General features: G+C 38.6%; 1 protein-coding gene across 1 annotated transcript; it reads right to left on the reverse strand.

Moving 5' to 3' along the window:
• Nucleotides 1–371: 371 nt before the first annotated feature.
• Nucleotides 372–16,384, reverse strand: tmtc2a (transmembrane O-mannosyltransferase targeting cadherins 2a). The gene is made up of 12 exons (XM_027151863.2): nt 16,088–16,384; nt 7,446–8,037; nt 5,255–6,122; nt 5,039–5,153; nt 4,227–4,312; nt 3,792–3,976; nt 2,958–3,036; nt 2,518–2,639; nt 1,970–2,051; nt 1,455–1,569; nt 1,154–1,217; nt 372–1,028 (listed from the first exon to the last, which is right to left on the reverse strand). Exons 1-12 carry the CDS (start codon nt 16,168–16,170, stop codon nt 849–851), a joined length of 2,571 nt encoding a protein of 856 aa, XP_027007664.2. The 5' UTR covers nt 16,171–16,384; the 3' UTR covers nt 372–848.
• Between the last annotated feature and the right edge of the window lie 431 nt (nt 16,385–16,815).

Raw genomic sequence — 16,815 nt, forward strand, 5'->3', positions numbered from 1 at the left:
ATGTGCATTCATCTTTCTGTCAACAGTTTAGAGAAGCTATTTTCCTGTTCCAACATGACAGTTCCCAGTGTGCACTGTGCAAGTGATATCCATAAAGAAATGGCCTGCCAGTATTAATGTGGAAGTACAGAGGAACAGCGGCTGTGAGCCAGCCAAGCCTTATTGAAAACATCAGTAATGACTTCACTAAAGCTCTTGTGGCTAAACACTCAGTAATACTAGGCAATAGTTCTATCGTCATGTTCTATAATGGGTGAGTGTCCACAAAGTACACACTTTTTTGCGTTACAAAATTTATTAAGATGAAGCAGCATAATAAATAACAGATGATATCCAAAAGATATTCTCAATTAAAATCACTTACAGCGCACTGTAATAAATTAACAATTTATTTTACAAAACACTACATAATAAGACGCTTGCAAATAATTAACTCTTTCATTTTGCTGAATTTTTCTTCTTGAGTCAGCTCTTCAGAAAATTTCACTTCATCATGGTCTTCAGTCAGTTCAAACTTCAGTAATGTAAATTCATTTCCACAATAACAATTCATAACTGACACACTTGTTTTTGCGGTGCATACACCACACTGTAGGTTCGAGGGGAATTAGGTGCCCTTTGAAACACACTAATACTGGTTCTGCTCGTTCATAAAGTTGTGTGATTCTCTGATTATCGACCTGTTTATTTCTAGCACAACATTAGTGTTCACACAGTGACTCATGAAATCTCTTTCTGCTCTAAACCAGTGCTGTGGTGCTAAAATTCTGTAAACACCAGAGGCTCAAATACTCAAATCCTCACAGTTGTATGTATCAGCTTTACAGAGTCTGCGATAGAAAATATGGTCATGACCCCACGATCTTCAGGCCTCGTCTGTGCATGACATTCCAGAGTTTGCGCAAGTTGGACTGCGTGATCATATCGTCGGGTCTGAGCTGCAGCGCACGCAAGTAGTTGGTCTCGGCCTCAACAAACTTTCCATTCAGATGGAGGATAGCCCCAAGGTTCATCAGAGCAGCAGCATACTGACAGAAACCGAAAAAAAAGAGTTCAAAATAATTTGAGCTACACATTTAGGCCAGCAGTCCACACTGAAGTGGTATGATTGAGCAACTTCACCTCCCCGCTTAAAATGCTTAAGTGTACTTACATCTGGTCTAATGGCTGCTGCCTTCCCATAATACCTTTCTGCTGCTTCGTTCAAACTTGCCTGTCTGGAGAGTAACAGAAAGGGCAGATAAACATGCCATTAATTAGTGGTTGTTTATTTGTTCTAATTACTCAGTCTATTTATTCAGTTCAGCAGCTCAAGAGAAGCTCGTCTTTAACATTGGCTTTACCGTTAACCCGGGGCAAATGGCTCCAGAAAGATATTAAAAAGACTTAAAAAAGACTGTAATATCCAGTGTCCAGTGTCAAACAGCTAAGTCTCCTCTCACACATGTACACACCTGAGTATGTGAGCAGCGCTGAAAACTGCATCGAATTCTGTGCTGTCCAGTTCAGCAGCTTTCTCAGCCATGACAGCAGCTTCTTCTAACCGAGATTGTTCCCCTAAAAACTGACCTGAGTGAGAGTGAGAGTGAGAGGGAGATGGAGAGGGAGAGGGAGAGGGAGAGAGAGAGTGCTTATGAAAGATTTTATTGGATCCTGTAATATCGTGACAATAAATAACTCAGCGCAAGAGACACAAACCTAAAAAAATTGTTAGGGTTATTGACCTCCCCTTTCCACATATGTATTGTTACAACCTGGAATTGAAATATTATGGGCTATTTTGCGTAAATTCATGACCTACAATCCTAATTACACCCAAATTAGTATTGTGCTTTGAAAAGATGAGACATGATACAGTACCTGTAATGAAACTTGGAATGAAAACGTATTTAAAGAATGTGAATGTCTATGTTTATTAGCACTGTAGAAATGTAAGTGTTAAAGCAGTGTTCTTCATGTACACTCTTACCATAGTGCATATAACAGGTCCCCTTTGTGGGCTCCAGCTGTATTGCCTTTAGGAAGTAATGTTCTGCCTCTGTTTTACGACCCTGATAATGAGATCACATCAAAACATTCACGCATGTAAAAAAATAAAATAAAATCCACTTTGCTGTTATGTATTGACATGTAAACATACGTATAAGTGAATAATATAATAGAATACAGTAAGTTGGGTTAAGCCACACATCAAAGCTGCCTCACATACGCCATCTCAGCTTGAAGGAAAATATTACACTACATTCAGTGTAAATCTTTAATGTCAAACAGTTGGAAATTCACATCTGATTAAAAACAGAAAGTAACTCTCCACTTCCCCTTAAAATAAGGCTTGTTTCCACAGCTCACACTGATACACCTTACATTTATCTACATCACTTCCCTGAAGTAAATATTTCCTGTGTTTGTGGTTGACGAGTAATACCCATCAAGCCAGAACGGACTGCTTTCTGAAAGCAGATGTGACTTCTTAATTAAACACAGTACATCTTCAAAAAGATCGGCAGGATGACTCACCGTAATAGATAGCAACTTGCCGTATGTCAGGTGGGCAGGGACGTGATCTGGTTTGGCCCTAAGTGACTCTTTGTACCAGTGCTCTGCCTCCTCAAACTTATTCAGTTTCATATAGGCTTCACCTGAGATTTTCACAACCAAATAGAAAAAGGTGTCCAACATATATTAAAATAATAGATGAGCAATGACTTAAATGCTGCCTATAACAACAGTACAATCTATAACCTAGAATAAAGTACGTTAGTTGAATAAAGGTGAGGAACTGTAAGAGTTGTAAATATAAGAGTATTTAAGTATGACACATTACTGTTGCCTAAAAGTATAATTAAGCACAGCTTTACTTTTTTGTGCGATTGTTTTTAAATGCATGTTTTGTTTTGTACCCCTGAAATTTGGTGGTGAGACAATGTAGTGGCTAAACAATCCCCCTCTCCACTCACCCATCATGTTATAAAGGCTCTGTGGTGCAAACTGACGAGGCATCTTCTTCACTGCCTCTTTATAAGTGGTCAGGGCGTCCTGTGGAATCCAAACAGAGGCAAATGTGACAGCAGAAAGAAAGCTAACCGGTGCAAAATGTGAAATAATGGAATATTTAGTTTCTGAATGACACAAGATGCATACAGAATATTTTAAAAAACTACATTTACAGCTACTACTTTTAAAGGTGGGGTGCACAATGTTTGAAAGCCAATGTTGAAATCACCAAAACAAACACACCCCTAATCCAAATGGGTGTCACCCCTGTTTTGATAGCTCCGCCCCACACATACATACACAACCCAGGCAACTATAATGGCGGAACCTGCTGTGGCAACTGGCTTGGGGGATATTTTTATCAGGAAATGAACTCAATGAGTAATACAGGTCAAATGTATTTTGTAGTACTCTGTGTTGTACCGTGAAAGTTTTAGCTCCGTTTCACGCGGAAGACGACGTTCAAAACACCTAGAACCCGAGGCAGAGGTAATGGCAGGTAGATCACTTTCGGCTAATGTCAGACATGCGCACTGAACACTCTCTCTGCCACATATAGACAAGACACGCCCCTTTCTGCTAATTGGCTACATATATTTGTTTTTTTTGTCGACCTGACAGTTTTCTGAAGCATTTTTCAAAACATCGTGTACCCCACCTTTAATTTAAATAGTTAATTTCCTAATAGACTTTTCAGACTGGGTCCTTCATATAAGCCACTTCCAACCCTGACTAAACCTTCTAGCACAAATATTGATGTATCCTAAGCAAGCCGGTAATTAAAGTGCTATGGCTACCTCTTGCTGACCCTGTTCATGAAGCAGCTTGCCAAGATTGTACAGGCAGCTAGTGACTGCACTTTTGTGAGCATAGGGGTCCTTCAGGTTCTCATCTGGGATGCTGGCACACTTCTGAAATAAGCGTTTAGCCTCCTCCAAATTTCTCTCAGACTCCAGTATAATACCAGTGTTCAAATATGCAGCTGTTAAGAACACACAACACATAAAGAACAGAGCAAATGGGTCATCAGACAGACTACTAAATTCTAGTTAAACAAAGGTCACAATTTGTTTAAAGAACTCATGGAACATTCTCACGTAGTCTTACTAATCATTTGGTTTTGATTCATGTTCTCAATTAGATGTACTGAAGATAACAAATGATTATTGCTTATTTCAATAATTCTGACACTTTCGTTCAGTACTGGTCTCTTTTGGTATGACTGAGCTTACATGCCAGAGTCGGTCTGATTTGGATGGCCAGTTTATAGTAATGCAGAGCCTCAGACAAACGATCACTCTCTTGTAGCAACAGACCCCTGAGTGAGAGAAGACAACTAATGAGCATCATTTAGACTCCAGCAGACAGCAAATCTATTACTAAATTAAGATAAAACAAAGACAAAAAAAGGGCTTTTTAGTATAGGCAAGTGAGTAAATTTATATAGTAGAACACAAAAAGAGCATGTCCCATATGGGTTATCTGAAATTTTTTTACTAAAAAACAAGCACTAAAAAAATGACCGTGTTAGCAAAAACTAGGCTAAAACAAAAGATGAGATGCATCAACAGCTTCAAGATGTAAAAGGGATTCAAAAGTGCTGAGGTGACCATAATTTTTTTTGCTTCACAGGTAAAATATTACAGATGCCCACTGATTGGTTACAAAATTACACCCAGCCATGCAGTGCTGTTTTATACATACACAGCTTTTTTTGATTGTGTGTGTGCGTGCTGTAGGAGAACTGACTTTTTACAGAACTGTGACCAGTGAGGCCTCAAAAGACAATTCATTTACATGAATAGTAAAGAGACAATGTGTATAACATATAAGGTGAAACAAATACATCCCAGTTAGAAAAACATTTTTTCAGCTCTCAGTTTGCAAATCATTTAATCATTAAATCTTAAATACCAAATATTTACATAGAATTGCTTGTTATTAATTTATCATTTTATTTAGCTCTTTATGTAGTTTTTCCATCACTTCTCATAGGTAAAAAGTTAGCAGGATTACAGGTGCCTCTGCCAGACAGATGACTCACAGGTTGTACAGCATGTCAGCCATATTGCCACGGTAGTACAAGGCATTTCTGTATGCTTTCTCTGCCTCTGCCATCTTACCCTGGTTTTTCAAGACATTGCCAAGGTTACCCCAAGCTGAAAGAATATAGATGATTAATTGCTAGAATGAGAAGAAAAATTCATAATGACCGGCCAAGATTAAAGTATAACTTTGAACCTAGTCTCCAGTGCCTCACCTTTGGCAGGGTTAACAGTGATGCCAGACCTATAGAGCACTTCTTCGTTCTGCCAGTCCTGGTTCCTGGACACTGTCCTGAGGCTGTAGAGCAGAACAAGTCCAGCAGCACAGCCTGAAAGCAGTACCCTAGAGCTTCTCTGCCTCATTTTTACAAACATGGCCCTTATTCCAAGAGTCACCAGTAGACAGAAGCCCATGCTGGGGATGTAGAGAACCCTTTCAGCCACCACAAAGCCCACATAGAAGAACAGATTGGTGGCAGGGAGAAAAGGCAAAGCCAGCAGACCAAGAGAAAAGATAACTATGTTCTCTTGGATTGGCAGTGAAGTTTGAGAAGTAGTAGGAAAGGGTTTGGCATATCCATTCTGGGTCTGGTCAAAAACATCTGATGAGGTTAAGCCATTTTGGTAGTGGGTGTTGTCGTGTTCATCAATGCTGTCAGGAAAATGCAGGCTGTGCCCATTAAACAAAGCTTTTCCATTCGTGATATGCGATTTTCCATTGGTTATTTGGAACATGACAGAATTCTTGCTTCTTAAGCCAAACCAAGCAAGCAGCACAAGACCTGTGTAAAATGCCAATGAGCACAAGTTCCTCCAATCAGAAATGTTTGAGAGTAGAGGTATAGCATCCATAGACCAATCAAAGCTAAGGGTGTGTGGACAGAGGAGGAGCCAGGCATTGACAGATGGCAGGTAGAGGAAGGTAAGAGTTCTGGTGAGGAGATGAGGTGAATCAGCTGCTGGGTTGTCGGAGTTGGAGAAGTGTGGGGCCTTGCAACCCATCCAGTACAGTCGAGCTGCCAACAGGACTGTTCCCCAACCAGCCAGCCAAGCCAGGCTTACTAGTAGAGCTGCATTTCTCCTCTGGAAAATATAGAAGTGGAAACATTAATATCATCTCTCCCAAAAGTCCTTTTACTCAATTAAATCAGTGCTTTGCTTATGCTCTCACAATTCTGTAACAAAAATCTGTAAAAAACAAAAAAACAAACAACAACAACAAAAAAAAACCTTTATTTATTTATTTTCATTCAGTCCGATTTTCTTTTTTTTTTTAAGTGAAATTTGAGTGAAAGTGGCAGATTTTGTTGCAGTAGTGAACCATAATATTGATCTAACTGAATCAAACTGAACATTAATTCTAATTTATTCTATCTGCTTCTTGGGTTTTGTCTGATCCAATCCTATTAGACTGCTGATGAAAAATGACCTCATATAATAAATTGGTTTGATTATTTGAAAGTCAGACCAATCTACATGTGTCTTATTTTCCTTTAAGCAGTTTGGTCAAATGAAATCAAACCTGATAGGTGAATGTCAATGAAGTAAGCCAGGTTTGTCCGCCAAATTGTCTTTGTGACTGTATCCTGTTTAGTTTCGTGTCTTTTCTCTTCCTTGTGAACTTGGTAATAGAGATAAATTGCATGCAACATCATACGATAAAGGAACGTTACATTGAAGAAAAACTTGGGAAATGTTTACATAGATTTCTTAATTCAAATATGAATTATAAAACTCTAAGAAACCAGGCAAGCCAGGAGAAGTAATGAGAATTAATGGGCAGAGAGGAAGTAAATGAAGAATTTCCTTCCCCACTTGTGTGTTTGTGTTCCCATACTCTCCTGGCTGCAATCTCACATTAGCCTGGGATATCACCTATGACGTGAGCCTCAAGTGTACATATACCCAGACAGTCTTGTACAGTAGACATGATAAAAACACCAGATGCAGTGGCACCCACTGCATGGCTGGTATGTCCAGACGAAGGTGTGGTGCGAGTGCCATTGTGTAAAGTGTTGGGAGCAACTGTCTAAAAAGCAGGATTTCAGTATGCAAGGCTGGCTACAGTAATTTGTGTCTTTGACTGGATGGTGATTACTATTTAGTAATAAGAGACCTTGCTTTCAGCTTTTTCAGTAAAGATTCTGTAATGGCTTGGAGCTCTCAAGTTCCCACATAACCCATAGGACATAAGAAAAAACAAAACTGAAAAAGATTGACTGTTTAAGGAATATAAGTGTTAATTGCAGTAAGCATGTTTAATAAGATATTAGGGATATCCATGTAGACATTTACATTATGACTATACAGGTACACACACACAGAATCACTATTTGCCATCTTCTTCAAACAGCATGCATCTTTCTCCTTTCTGTTTAGGAATAAATATCAAATATTTACACTCACCTTAAGGAAGACTGTTAGCACATGACGAAGTTGCATGCGGTGGACCACAAAAATGTCATAGACCGCTGATACGGCCAGGACGGTCACCCCTTGCTCCTTCCACAACATGGCTGCTGTTGCAGCAATCAGGCTACCAGCCAGCCATGCCTGCACTCTCCACCTCACGCACCATGAATTTCCAGCATGTGGCCGAAGCCTGCAGTGACATCTGTAGCAGAGAAGCGAGAGTAGAAAGCACAGGGCAGCTCCCATATCTGCACGTCCTACAAGTCCCGCCACAGCCTCTGTATGCACTGGGTGCGAGGCAAAGAGGAGTCCAGCCAGCAGACTCCAGGGTTCTCCGGCTAGCAGGAGGCCACAAAGGGCAGTGAACAGTGCTGTGACACAGCAGTGCAGTCCGACATTGAATAAGTGGTAGCCTCGTGGCTCCAGGCCACCCAAAGCATAGTTGAGGCGGAAAGACAGTGTGCAGAGCGGACGGAAGGACTTGTGGCTGCCACTGTGAGTGAGCAGAGTTCCCCAAAAGTCGCTGTACAGTATGTTGGTCCAAGGTGTCTCAGGCAGGAGATCTGGATTTGTTTTGATAGCACGACTATTACAGAGAAGATAAGAAAACATAAGACATACAGAAGAGAGGACAAACTACTTCCTTACTACCTTTTTCCTAATAAACAGTTTGCTTAGATTACCACTCACACAACACAATCAGTGAAAAGTTCCCTCATTACATAATTAAAGCATGATCTTACACAATAGAGCACAGAGAAACTCCTGTACACAGACTCAAATAGCTCTCAAAAGTCTGTTTCTGTGATTGATAGAACACAACAATAATGCATATAAGAATAGAAGGGTTCATGGAGCAGAACCAAGAGGGGATGAACTAAAAAAATTGGGAAAATAATTCATTCATTCATTTTCTACCGCTTATCCAAACATCTCAGGCGGGGAAAAGATAATTGATTAATAATTGATTGGTAACTGATTTTTATAGACATAGTGGAAAAAGTCAATGCATGAATCAAGCCAGAAAATCTAAACGTGCTACCACTGGACACGTTTCATATTTCGACGCATGTTCATGTAAAATTTGGGTAAAAAAAAATCATTTGACATGCTTTATTTATGTATTTATTTAGGCAATAAATGAGTAAAATAATTAGAATTTAAATTTGTGATTAATTACAACGAATGAATGAATAAATGGATGAACGAATGAATGAATGAATGAATTTTGTTTATATTTGAATTTATATTTTCAATCATTACTAATATTCAGGACTGGCTATACGTATCCATATAGTACAGAAACAAATGCCGAATATGACACAGTAGCCGTGTATGAACACATCTTTACCCAGTGCACTAAGTGTATTGTAATGCATTATGTACTACAAAGGGAGTGGCATGGCACACTCAATCGCCTACTGTATCTCTGGAGAGTAGACGCTCAGACAGAGAATAGGAAGCTTTGTTTTAAGAGAGCTGGATAAACAATGCTGGGAAAGAAAGAGGCCCACGATTGCCCTCACGCTATGGGCCCACACCAGTGTACCAGCCCATAATACACACATCAGATATTGCTCAAGCACACATACGGGAGTTCATTCATATAACTAGGTCCTCTCATAATACCTGAACCTTTAACAAAACAAAAAAAAATATGACAAGAAACCAAATCTAAGCTCATTAATCCTATTTCTGGACACTTATTAAACTATCAAATGTCTTATTCCATTGGCAGATTGCTGAGTTCATTTTAAGTATACATTTCTAGAAAGAAGCAAAATACACTAGAATAAGGACATTTTAAAAAGCAAGCATAAAAATACACATGCTTTAGACTTAATAATCCTTTTACTAACCACTGCAGCACATAAAGATAATCAGATTCCCGGTGTACTTTATTCCTTTTAAAAACCAACCTAGTGTGTGTGCTCTTCAAGTGACACATTAGAACAATTTGGAAAGCTGGAGCAATCAACATCGTGTTGTTTCAGCCTGCACTTTGAGCACTCAAAGACTTTCAAAAATACTAAACGTTAGACGTTACTGTGAGTGTTCTTCTCTGCTTGGGATTTCATACCACACACACTGATTATCTACCAATATAAACTAATGTTGTCCTGAATAAACAGTCTGGAGTTTAAGACAAAACACTTGACAGAATATGGATGGTAAACATGTAAAGACCCTTACAACTGTTTGTGTGCGTGTTACAACTGTCCCTTACATTGTTTACACTTTAAGCTTATGTGCATTAATAAAAGTGCGGCAATTTGGCTATAAATATCAAATGGGATTTGAAGGCATTTCTACTCTACCTCACACGTATATGATATGATATATGGCGAATAAAACAGTGAGGTCAGTGGAACTTGTATTCACCATCTAGAAAAATCTATAATACACATAAAAAAAGAAAAAAATTCAGTGCCCGGTCTGATCACGGTCTAAATATATTAGATCAGCCTCTGTATATTTTGCATGCTTTTTTCTGTGTTATATTTTCTGGCAAGCCACATCTAACTTCTGAATTGAAAAAGGTGATCCAATTTCAGATTACACACACACTCAGGATGGGAATTATGATGCTATAGTACTGGTACGGCAATAAATTGTGTCTTTCTGGTTGAATTGTGAATGTGGTACCTCTAGAACACTGACTGTTACGGCACTCAGCAGCATGTTATGCGTCGTGAAAATGTACTGATGTCTAATTCTAGTGAAAATGAAATGATTTTGCTTAGTACATTGCCACCATTTAGCAAATTATTTCACTTGCATTACCCCTTTTATAAGAACGGTCATCACTCTTCATGCACAATCTACACAGAGTAGGAAACAATAGTGTTGTGAGATAGCAGTGGAAATTCAGCTCCATTGTAAATAGTATTCACGTTCACCAAGTTCGTGAAAACTGTGCAGCTCTGATAGATTTAAGGTTCATTTTCCTCAGTCATGCTTCCTACTTCATGTGCAATGTTATTCTTTCCTCTCTGAAAAGCTTTCTTTCGTGTGTTTCTTTTGTTTTTGTTATGTGGGAGTGTTGAATGATAAAAGATTATTTGGTCCTGGAACAATATTAATGAATGGGCAAGATACGTGTCCAGCCAAAGAATGCTGAGGATGAGGAAATCTGGCTTATGGGCTACTCTCAGAGCACCACTCAGTCTCAGTGTAGATGTGAGATTTGGGGATTTCACATGCTAGACACAGACAGATTAGTTGTCTTTCTATAAAGAGAACAATCTATATTTCAGTTATATGTTATACACCATCTATGATCCACTGTAAATTCATTAGCTAGGCCACTTCCAAGAGACCTAACAGATTAAAATGTTATCTATGTTAATTTAATGGTGTGCATTAGAACAGACCAAATGGGGGGAAAAGTTCAGAGTTCAGAATCAATGAGTTTGTTCCTTCAACAAAAAACATCAAGTTTGATACGAGGTGTTCCTACCTTGTGTCACTTGGCTGTGGTTCAAGGTGGCCGTGAACAGCTTTGCTAAGTTGTTATATCCACTACCATAGAAATCATTCAAAATCATCAGCTGTGCGGTAAATCTCCAAGCAGACATCTTACAATTAAAGCCTATAATGAGCACAAAAGGCTGTTCCAACAGCAAATTGTGATCAAGTCTATATTGTCCTCCATGTTGGTATGGGATGTTTAGTACTCAAAGTGTTCACATAATTTTGCACCTCCATATCTGCTAAAATAAATGGCATGCACACTGTGGTAATCAAATTTAGTAATGAACTGTTTCATCAGATCATAATCACTGAAATACCAAAGACTTCATGGCTGTATTTGATTTGTCTACGTATGTTCACAAATTGTCCTGATGTTCTTCTTAATATGAAAAAAAAAGGAAAAAACTACAGTCATGATATCAAGAAGCTTTCCATAGCCAAGAGTTTATAATTCATCTGAGTGCTTCTCGTCATGGCTAAATATTTACAAACTCTAAGTGTTTACTCCGAATCAGAAAACCAACAGGACCAGTCTGGAGCCTGATGTGTCAGAATATATATATGAGCCTCTTATTACAGAAATAAACTCAACTCAAGCTGGGGTAAGTCATGACCCTAATAGCTATAGTTAGGGTTATGAGTTGAGTTGAATTAGATGTATGAAGTGAGCAGAAAGGATTACAAATATGAAAAGCCACATTAATAACACGCAGCATCTGGTGAAGAGATTATGATCGTTTTATTGTACCTCATTAGACCAATAAAGCATCTACAGGGACCTGTGCATGGCCTTTAGGGATATATGTCTAAATGTCTTGTTAAAGGCCATAATCAAATAAAAGGAAAAACAAAAGCTAATAAAATTTGTGTAATATAAAACAAATAACCTTGGTTAATAAAGTAATGACAATGTGCTTTATTAACCTCTTTAAAGAAAACCTCTTTATTCCACAATGACATTTCTTTTTATTTAAGATTTTCTCAACAATGCAATAATTTCTCAGCCTTCCATACCTTCCTCTAGCTACTACTGCATGTTTGTTGGTATATTTCATTAACTGCTGAGTCCTGAGAGTTCACATAGAACATCACCAAAAACAAAAAACACCCAGTAAGCAGCAATTCTGAGGTTAGATACAATTTGATGGTGAAGAGACTGGTTTCTAGCTGACAATCATGGTGCACAGAAAAGAGTCCCAAAATGCACAACCTTAGGGCCGATGGGCTACGCTAGCAGAAGACCATATAAGGACATTACTGGAAGTAAAAGACGACATTTTTTCGATTTTTAGCTGTCTGGTTATGCATTATATTGTGCCTGATTGGAAAACTGCCCGAAGATGTGCTCCTATTAAAGTGTGTGTCTGAGCTCAAAGTAGCACTTATTGTATCACATATTCTTTTTAAAAAGGCTGGCAATAATTTTGCCGAGCACTGCGAGAGGCATTGTCCTGTAATAACCACTTGAACCCATGCTGAGATTGGTGAATATCCTGAGCTTTGAATGACAGATATGGAAATGAGACACGGCAATGAAGCAGAACTTCATTAGCTCCACTAGCTGAGGTGAAAGCAGCGAAAAAGCAATTTATGAGCTGATTAGACACACTGTCAGCATGGCCAAACTCAACTCTCTATGTTCAATAACATCATCCACTCTCCATGCTAGGATATATTGACCTGGGAAGCGGTGGCGTCAGTGAACAAAGGAAGCTGAAGAGGAGACAAAGAAAGAGTCAGGGAAGTTTTCTACTGACTAATCACAAAACTTCTTCCCTTTCAATACCGTTCCTGAAAACTGATACTATAATCAATATGTGCTTGTAAGGCAAAAAAATGTTAAGAACCGTGTTAAGTGCATGTGGAGGAGATGTCTATACTGAAAGAGAAAAAGGTAGGGCAATGAAGACAAAAGCAAAGAAGGAAGGAAGAATAAAGGCAGTGAGACGTTGCAGTTAATATACACATTCGAAAGTACGACAACTCCGAGTATTTAGTGTGCATGCATAGAAAGTTATGCTTATATTCATACATATTATGTATGGCTATACGAATCTTCTCATATTGTTTCTCATTTTATTACTTATTATTCTCATAGTGTTTTTCACAATTTAGGGCTGTAAAAAAAAAACCCACAAATGTTTATCATTATTTACCCAATAATCAGTAATTCATGTGAGTCATTTGACAAATAAATGAGGAGTCTTTTTAACTGTGGCTTGCAAAAATTAATACAGAACCGTTCGTCCTTTTTTTAAGTAACAAAATGCAAAACCAATATCTGAGGAACGACTGAACATGTAACATCTTGTTACTTTAATCCATATTAAGATATTGCAGTTTTTCATAAGGACTTTGCAGGTTTTATTTCTGCAAGTTACAGGTTGATAATTTGATAAACAAGAAAGCAGAATGTTGGAAATAAAGATGAACATCCATCAATAAAGCAGGGAAGTAGTGTAACTCGTACAGCTAATAAAGCAGACTGTGGTCTGGGGAAAAGGCTTGTTCTTTCACTGCAATTGTCTTTGCACGGAGAAGGGCAGATCGACACTTCATATTCTTCCATGCTTTCAGATAAAGCCTAATAATATAAATATATAATATATTAAAAAGTAAAATGGGGTGACACTTCTCTTAAACTAGAGGACAAGCAGACATTACAGTTTACTGAAATAATTTTATGGCTCTTTTTAGGTTACTTCACCAATTTTATTTACAGACTTAACTTTGCTGATTACGTGACCAATTACTTTTGCACCAAATCACTTCCTTAGATCTGGAAATCATGGAAGTTATAGAGTTAAATATCATACAAGGCCATTATATATTGTACCAAACTGTGAACCATTGGAAACAGACATTACTTCAGAATAACTCAGCTAAGGCACATGGATCTAAGCTTTCATCAGTGAAGCCCAGCCCATCTAAACCATGCAGCTCATATTTCCTGATGCCTCTTGCAGGAAAAATAACTGATGCTTGATTAAACTGGTCTTTCTCATCCTGCTGGAAATGTTACAGCTCTGTCTTTTAGTGAATGAGCATAACTGACTGATATCTCCCTTTCCATATATTAGATAAGCTCTCAGATCAGCCTATAAATAGCTGCCTATCTGGACGTGATGACAGGACTGTGGACAGTAAAGGGCTTGATTTGATCTGTGAAAACCTCTCCGTATTTTAGAGAAAATTTACAACCCAAAAACGCCCTTAAAAGTTCTTAAGGAGTTTAGAAGCAAAACAAAAAAAGCCAACATCTTGGTCTAGTAGTGGTGCTCGATGACAGATTCTTGTTTGAGAGAGAGAGAGAGAGAGAGAGAAATGCAAAGCGGACAATTCTTCCAAAAAACAAAAATTGTACATACCTTTCATAGAGTTAAATGTCTTTCTGACATTTTAATCAAGAAATTGACATATGTGGGCATGGTAATGTAATCCTGATACAACGCCAGATTTATTCGCACTGCCAAATCATTCAGTGTCTAGTTGTGCATATAAAAAAAGACATAAAATATAAAATCTCATGAACATTAATGAACTGATGCCTCAAATCACATTCAAGCCACACCATAAAACAAAGCGAGAGGTATTATTATACTGTAGGGAAAAGGTTAAATGTAGGTTCAGTACATAACTTACCATGACTAAGCTAGACTCTTGTTCAATGCGCTTGAATACTATACCAGCTTAAATACTATCCAACATACAGTACACATCTGTAGAACATGAACACTATGCCTGATCACTAGCATTGTGTTTTAATGCCAGTGTCGGTATGAAGGCTGGATCTATGGTAATTGTACATTATAGAGTAGAAAACAGACTCAGTGACAAAAAATAAAAATGTTTATAAAACCGTCTATTTGTCTACATCAATATGTCCATTGTATTTAGTACTAACCAGCAGGTACAGTGAGATATGACCTTTATTTCAATAATCCTATTTTGTCTGGCAGAATAATGTTCACGTCTGAATGGTTAGGAATTAAGTGGGATTAGAGAGAGATTTAGTGGCTATGGGATTATTTTCCAAAAAGCATTCTGTCAAAACAATGGGAAGCATTGGTACACCACAGCTCCATGGTCCTGAGCTCAGCTTACGGTCTGTGAGAAGTTCCACAAATTCTCCCCCTGTTTTCAGAGGTTTCCTCTGGGTTCTCGAGTTTCCTCTTACTGTCCAAAAACATGTTTATAGGTAGATATGCTAAGCTATGCTAAACTGATTCTTGGCATAAATGAGTGTGTGAATGTGTGTGTGTGTGCATGGTGCATTGTGATGGTCTGGAATCCTATCTAGGGTGAATTCTTACGTCTTGCACTCGGTGTTCCAAAGACAGGCTCCACATCCACTGTGACCCTTACCCAGAATACTGTGGTTATAGAAGATGAATAAATGAAACTTGACAAACATGACTTCTTACAGAGTTTACATTTCTTTCAAGTTAGCAGGGTTTTTTGTGTGTTTATACATTTCTCTTTTGGGGTGACAAGGATGGACAGGATTAGGAACGAGCACATCAGAGGGAAAGCTCAGGTTGGCTTTTTTTGGAGACAAGGACAGAGAGGACAGATTGAGATGGTTTGGACCTGTACAGAGGAGGGAGATGGTTATATTGGTAGAAGGATGTTGGAGATGGTGCTGCCGGGTAAGAGGTCAAAAGAAAGTCCAAAGAGGAGATATATGTTATATATGAGATATAAGAGGACATGAAGGTAATTGGTGTGAGAGTAGAGGATGCTTAGGATAGAGTTATGTGGAAACAGAGGATTCGATGTAGCGACCCCTAGCGGAAAAAGCCGGAAGTAGAAGGAGAAGATGTAGGGCACTTGTGTAGACAGTAGAAAGGCGTGTGAGATTTGGTCCACCGTCTCGGTCTCCTCATTGTGCTTGTTAAAAGTGATTTGTTTGTGGAAAATACTGTATCTGTCGCCATATATCTGCTTTACAACATTTATCAGTAAAGTTCTCCAGCTCTGTAGCCTTGACATGCGCACTTGTAACCCAAGTAACGTTTACATTAAAACCGAGACTCTTTGGAAACGCCAGCAAAGCAAAAACACTGTGCAGAGGTAAATAAGTCACACAACGACATTTCTTTATAAGTCGAAGACTCTGAATAAGCCGAACAAAGAAGGAGAAAATGAGAGAGACACCTGACCTGTCATCGTAGCAGAAATCCGCGTCTAGCGTGTTGACGTACAGGAGCAGAGCCACAGCGCCGCACACCAACTCCCTTAACATTTCTCACTAAAAAACAACAGACAATAAGAAAGACAAGACGGGAAACACTACTTCTCGCTTCTATGTGTTTTCCTCATTGTTCTCCAGGCACGACGAAGGAACTCTAATCCCTTAGAGAAGACGTTGCGTCTCAAAACAACCAGCTGCGACCGAGCGCACGGTTTGGTTATTTACGCACACGCGTACGCTCTTAAATACAACGTGCGTAAAGCTGCGTCTCACTGTTCATAGTCGCGCATGCGTATCAGGGGTGTATCAGTGTTTTGGATCAAATAGGTTTGATGTGAAAAATGGAAGAAGAAGAAGAGAGAGAGAGAGAGAGAGAGAGAGAGAGAGAGAGAGAGAGAGAGAGAGAGAGAGAGAGAGACTGACTCACAAGAAATCTTTTCATTCAGACAGCAGTTTCTTCTAATCATTCTACGTTATTAAAGAAAAAAATCATATTATTTTTTATTAAAGCCAAACCTTATAGTTTATTAAAAACAACAACAAAAAAAAAAACTAATGAAACACTGGTTTCACTATTTAGGTTAGTAAAATTAATTTCAGGTAAAATCCTAAACAGACTCCAACACATTGAAAATTCACTGTTATATTCTTTAGTGACTCCAAACATTAACATCTCAAACTTGTGGCCACCTCCAG

The sequence above is a fragment of the Tachysurus fulvidraco genome, chromosome 19, assembly GCF_022655615.1.
Source record: "Tachysurus fulvidraco isolate hzauxx_2018 chromosome 19, HZAU_PFXX_2.0, whole genome shotgun sequence".
NCBI lineage: Eukaryota > Metazoa > Chordata > Actinopteri > Siluriformes > Bagridae > Tachysurus > Tachysurus fulvidraco.